Consider the following 6,417-nt stretch of genomic DNA (forward strand, 5'->3'; position numbering starts at 1 on the left):
GGATTTGGTAGGCAGAAACTGAAAAGAAGCCCGTCGTATATATTTATATGTATATATATGTGTGTGTTTGTGTGTCTGTGTTTGTCCCCCCAACATCGCTTGACAACTGATGCTGGTGTGTTTACGTCCCCTTAACTTAGCAGTTCGGCAAAGAGACTGATTGAATAAGTACTAGGCTTACAAAGAATAAGTCCTGGAGTCGATTTGATCGACTAAAGGCGGGACCCCAGCATGGCCACAGTCAAATGACTGAAACAAATAAAAGAATAAAAGAAAAAGAATATATATATATATGTATGTATGTGTGTGTATATATGTGTGTGTGTGTGTGTGTATGTGTGTGTGTGTATGTGTGTGTGTGTATGTGTGTGTGTGTGCATGTTTGTGTCTGTATTTGCCACCATTTTTCAATTGGTATTAACTTGTCTACGTCCCCATAGCTTAGTGGTTAAGCAAAAAGAGAGTAAATGAATAAAAGATATAAAAGGAAAAATTCAATAGTTTCTTTACACAGAAATTTGAAACAGAAGGAGGCAAAAGTCCATGCAAAGATTTGTAAAGAGACACATGTTGGATGGGTTTATACAATACCAGGGTGGTAAATATAATTAGCTTCTGTTTCATTGAAATAATCAGCTGGTTTCCCTTTATTCTGTTATTTTCTTTTCAAAATATGAGAAGCGGGTTTTCATAAAAGCACCATCTGGTGAAAGAGGGCAAAGTTGAAGAAATGAGCTACGAGAGACTCTCTCTTTACTCTTTTACTTGTTTCAGTCATTTCACTGTGGCCATGCTGGAGCACCGCCTTTAGTTGAGCAAATCAACCCCAGGACTTATTCTTTGAAAGCCTAGTACTTATTCTATCGGTCTCTTTTGCCGAACCTCTAAGTTACGGGGATGTAAACACACTAGCATCGGTTGTCAAGCGATGTTGGGGAGACAAACACCGACACACAAACACATATATATACATATAAATATATACGACGGGCTTCTTTTCAGTTTCTTATTTCTTTATTGCCCACAAGGGGCTAAACACAGAGGGGACAAACAAATACAGACAAACGGATTAAGTTGATTACATCGACCCTAGTGTTCAACTGGTACTTATTTAATTGACCCCGAAAGGATGAAAGGCAAAGTCGACCTCGGCAGGAGTTGAACTCAGAACGTAAAGACAGAAGAAATACTGTTAAGCATTCTGCCCGGCGTGCTAACACTTCTGCCAGCTCGCCGCCTTGTTTTCAATTTCAGTTTTCAGCTTCATTTCAGTTTCCGTCTACCAAATCCACTCACAAGGCTTTGGTCGGCCTGAGGCTATAATAGAGGACACTTGCCCAAGGTGCCACGCAGGGGGGAATGAACCCGGAACCATGTGGTTGGTAAGCAAGCTACTTACCACACAGCCACTCCTGTGCCTGAGAAACATTGTACTAAATATTATATCGTTTTTTTATCTGTTATTATTAACTAAATTGGATAGACAAATGTTGAGGTGGTTTGGCCACATGGAGAGGATGGATGGAGAGCGGATGGTAAGGAAGGTGATGAAGGCTGAAGTGGTAGGCAGCAGAACCAGAGGCAGACCTCGGTTTATATGGATGGATGGAGTGAGGAAAGCTTTGGTGGTTAGAGGTGTTGGAGTGAGAGAGGCAAGAGAGTTTATAAATGATAAGGAAGGCTTGGAGAGTGTTTGTGGACGGATGAGTGAATTTGATGTTGCTCAAAGGGGTACTGAACCAGCATGAAACAGCGGGGGTAAACCAGCACATGCTGTCGGGCCCTGCTGCTGATATTAGGGGTTGCGTTCTATACCTTGACCCGAGCATAGAACAGGGTTCGCCACTTTGATCTGGGAAATGAATGTGTGTGTCTTGGTGTGTGTGTCTTGCTGTGACTATCCACTGCTAAAAAAAAAATGGGGAATAAACCTAGGTATATGATGATGGTGATTATTCATTTCAGCCACTGGACAGCGGTCATACTGGAGCGCTACCATGAAGAGTTTAAGTTTAGTCATACAAATCAACCTGTAGTACTGATTTTATAAATTTTGGTACTTATTCAATAGGTCTCTGTTTCAATGCATTAAAGTCGTGTGAACGAAAATTAATCAGGAGTGGCTGTATGCTAAGTAGCTTGCTTACCAACCACATGGTTCTAGGTTCAGTCCTGCTGCATAGCAGCTTGGGCAAGAGTCTTCTACTATAGCCTTTTTTTTTTTTTTTTTAACATCCTTTCATGAAAATTGTTCAAACTGAAATTCTTGAGCAACACCATTTTTCCATTCGAGTCAATATAGAATTACTGATAGTATTTATGGAATTTTGATCTACTGTCATGTGACTTAGTCAACCCTGTATATACACACACACACACACACACACACACACATATCAGACAATGCTTCATGCAAACTTGACAACTCTAATTAATTAATTCATGTATGTATGTGTATATGTATGTATATCTCTTATCTTTTTACTGGTTTCATCCAGAGGCTGAGACCATGCTGGAGCACTGCTTTTCAGTGTGTTTGGGTATCATTTTCTGTGCAGTTAGACGGAACTGCTCTGCTTTGTGCCTCCCACTGCAATACGGGTTCATCTGGTGTCTCAGATAAAAACTTACCCAGAAGCTCATTGAAGAACTCCACATCTGCACTTCGTAAATCCCTAAGCTTGTTTTTGGTAGAATGCTGAAAACTTGAGCAACTTTGAAACCCAAGCTGTTACAGTACTGTGTATATTTACATCTCTCTCTCTCTCTATATATATATATATATGTGTGTATATGTATATATATGTATATATTTGTATATATGCATATATATGTAAATGTATATATATATATATATATATATATATATATATATATATATATATATATATATATATATATATATGTATCTATCTATGTATATATATATATATCTATATATATGTATATGTATATATATATGTGTATATATATATATGTATATATATATCACTCTCAGCCTGACATGAAACAGCTACATTTGCATACTGTTTAATATGTAATAGAGAAATATCAGTGCAATTTGATATTAAACTACAACTAATTGGTTTTGATACTGGTTCTTATCAACCTCATATATAATTATTTATATCTATATTTCAGGAAAAGGAAAACCAAAGAAAAACATCAAAAAAGAAAAGAAAAAGAATTAAAAAAAAAAAAAAAAGGCATAACTGATAAAAATCTTTATGACATTTCCAGCAACTACAAATATAAAACTATATTTGAAAGGATAATGGATTGTTTGTCTGAAGAGAGTTGGGCTGAGAGTTTTTGTTGTTGTTTAGACCCCGAGTAAGCACTGATTAAAGTAAACCTATGATACGATCAGAAAGTATTTCCAGCTGTGTCTGTGTGGTAAAGAAGCTTGCTTTTCAATCATGTAATCTTGAGTTCAATTCCATTGCATGGCTTAAAAAAAATAAGTCCTGGGGGTCGATTTGCTCAACTAAAAACCCTTCCAGGTAAGTGCTCCAGCATGGCCACAATCAAATGACTGAAACAGGTAAATGAATATATATATATATATATATATATACACACACACACACACACATCAAGAAAATAGGGTGCTGCAAAGTAGAACATGCAACCAAAATCAGGGTCAGTTGTAGACTCCCCAATCCATTCTGGTATCCAGCAGTGTATGATGCAGGGCACAAATCTCAGGATGATGAGGTACAGTGCATGATTGCCTAATGTCTCTACTAACATTATGTAATTACTTCAGCAGTTTATTGAAACACATGTACGTCCTATAAAGCTTTGAATACCACACCTTTTCCTGCTTATTTTCTCTATATGTGTGTGTATGTGTGTTTATGGTAAAATAAAGAAAGCAAGCAATGGATGTCAAATGATGATGATGATGATGAAGGAAAACTAGCTGTGATTTGAAACTTACCAATCAAGTTCTAATAAATTATTAATTACTAGAAATCATTAACACAGTAAACTGTGAGTCGCAATCTTTTTGGCTTTGTGGCACACTGGAGATTGAATGAAAAAGAATTCCTGACACACTTTGTAGGGAAAATTAAATATTACTGGCAGATGGTGGTGATGGTGGTGGCAGCGATTACGACAGTGATGATGATGATAGTAATAGTGGTGATGATGCTGATGATGATCATGATAGTGAAGATGGTGGTGGTGGTGATGATGCTGATGATGGTAATAATGATTATTATGTTGATGGTGGTGGTGATGATAGTGGAGATGATGATGATGATTATAGGGCTGATGATAATGGTGATAATAATGGTGATGATGAATATTATGGTTATGATGATCATGATGATGGTGTAGTGATGATAATGGTGATGATGATGATGGTGGTGATGTTGATGATGATGATGATGATGATGGTCATGATGATGATGATGACGATGAGGATAATGGTGATGTTGATGATGCTGATGTTGATGGTGATGATGATGATGACAGCAATGACATAGCGACCAACTACAACTGCACAACGCAACACGGATTTCTTGGCGATGAATATCAAACATGAAACTTGCAATGTACAACAAACAATTTCAGCAAAATTTGTCAAAAACTGAAGAATTCGCAAAACAAACTCAATAAAGTATACTCACTTTTATAGCTGTGACACAGTAGTCTCCTTGAAAATAAGGGTAATTCATTTGGTGTCGAATACCGTCAAAACACTGACGAATATTTTCCAAGATTTTCTGGCGGACACTTTCCATATCAAAAAGGCATAGAGCAGAATGTCTTGATGTAGCGCTACTAAATACACCCATTAAAAGGGTTATGTTCTGCTTATTTAATCCTTTTTGGAAATGATATTTAGAATAGGTTGTATGAATAATAGACGCTGCTCGTAGAATGCTATAATTCCCATGTTTACCATGGCAATGGAGTGGAGCGTCTACAAATGAATTTAAATCTGTATCATTTTCACAGAATTGAATTATTTTTGATTCATTGAAATTATCTGTAGAATGAACTGTTAGAAAATAGCTGTAGTCTGAATCACTAAAGCCTGTAATATACTGCAGGTCAACATTTTTTCTAAATTTATCACTGTATCTGATAGAAGCAAGTTTCTTCCAGTTCTTTTTGTGGAACACTCGCCAAATGGATATATCTTCCAGCAGATCACTCCGAGTGTAACTGGTCGCGAGATATAAGATGCCACTTTTATGAGTGATGAACGCAACAGTAGATGCATTTCTTTGGTTTGCAGCCATAGGTTGGTTAATATCTGTAGAAATGGAAATATTTTCTAAGTTTCTAACATGGCAGGAGCCTTGAAATATACTGCCACATGATATCAACTTGTTTTCTTGATTTAAAAGAAGTACTTTATTGTAATTTTTAGTCAATGAAAGTTTCATTCCGCACTGTGTTTCTCGGACAGGTAACGCACACTTAGGATTGTCATTTTTTGGACCTGTTATGGTTTCTTCAGTCATATTCAAGCTTAAATCCAGTTGATATATTCTGTTCATAGCTCCTATATACAAGAAACCCTCTCTTGTATTTATCACCATGTGATTCAGTGGATTGGAAAAGTTTTGTGATACCAAGGTCACGGAAGAAACCTCGATCCAACAAAGAAGGAAAACTGCTGTCCATAAATGGAGCATTTTATAAATTGATGGCATCTATCCAACATTAGACGGATAATGGATGTATAAATTGAAATGTTTCCTGTTCATGGGGAAGGACTGGGCCATTGTTTAGATGATCTAATTTCAAAGAAATTAGATTTTCTAAATATTATTTATTTTAGTCTTGTCTTTTTCAGGTACATTTTGTAGTCAAACCTAGAGAAAAACAAGAGGAAAAAAATTAATTAGAGTCATACAAAGAAGTATTGATTGAAATATAGTTATGTACAGTCATATTTAACATGTTCATTGGGTTGAATGCGAGCACATCCCCCCACTAAAATTTCTTTTGCTGGTAGTAGTGGGGGGGATGCTTGTACACATCCTCCTGAAAAACTTTGTCACCAAATTGAATGAGTGGAGAAACATTTTTGGACTGATTTGAAACATTACTTATCCATTATTGAATTTAGCTGATTTGACAGATGTATGAATAATCTTCTTAATAATAATAATAATAATAATAATAATAATAATAATAATAATAATAATAATAATAATAATAATAATAATAGTACGTGGAATAAATAGGGGCTGCAATAAGGGTGGAGCACTTGCAGAAAACAACACTGCTTGGAACTGCTCGAATACTCTGGAAGGTGCTTGAAAAATAAGGGGTGTTACCTTAGTTCACTGGTAGTGAACAGCTGACACCATAGTACATCTCCAGCGTTAGAAGCTGTGCAAAGGCAATAATAATAATAATAATTATTATTATTATTATTATTATTATCGT

General features: G+C 36.1%; 1 protein-coding gene across 1 annotated transcript in view; it reads right to left on the reverse strand.

The window, feature by feature from the left end:
• Positions 1–6,417, reverse strand: part of LOC106873239 (plexin-A2) — a gene marked incomplete at its 3' end in the record, with an annotated part of 282,570 nt that overhangs the window by 114,973 nt on the left and 161,180 nt on the right. Inside the window, exon 4 of the mRNA XM_014920511.2 lies at positions 4,641–5,837. Coding sequence (XP_014775997.1) covers positions 4,641–5,675 — 1,035 coding nt within the window. The remainder of the gene's footprint in view (positions 1–4,640; positions 5,838–6,417) is intronic.

Source organism: Octopus bimaculoides, chromosome 15, assembly GCF_001194135.2.
Source record: "Octopus bimaculoides isolate UCB-OBI-ISO-001 chromosome 15, ASM119413v2, whole genome shotgun sequence".
Classification (NCBI taxonomy): domain Eukaryota; kingdom Metazoa; phylum Mollusca; class Cephalopoda; order Octopoda; family Octopodidae; genus Octopus; species Octopus bimaculoides.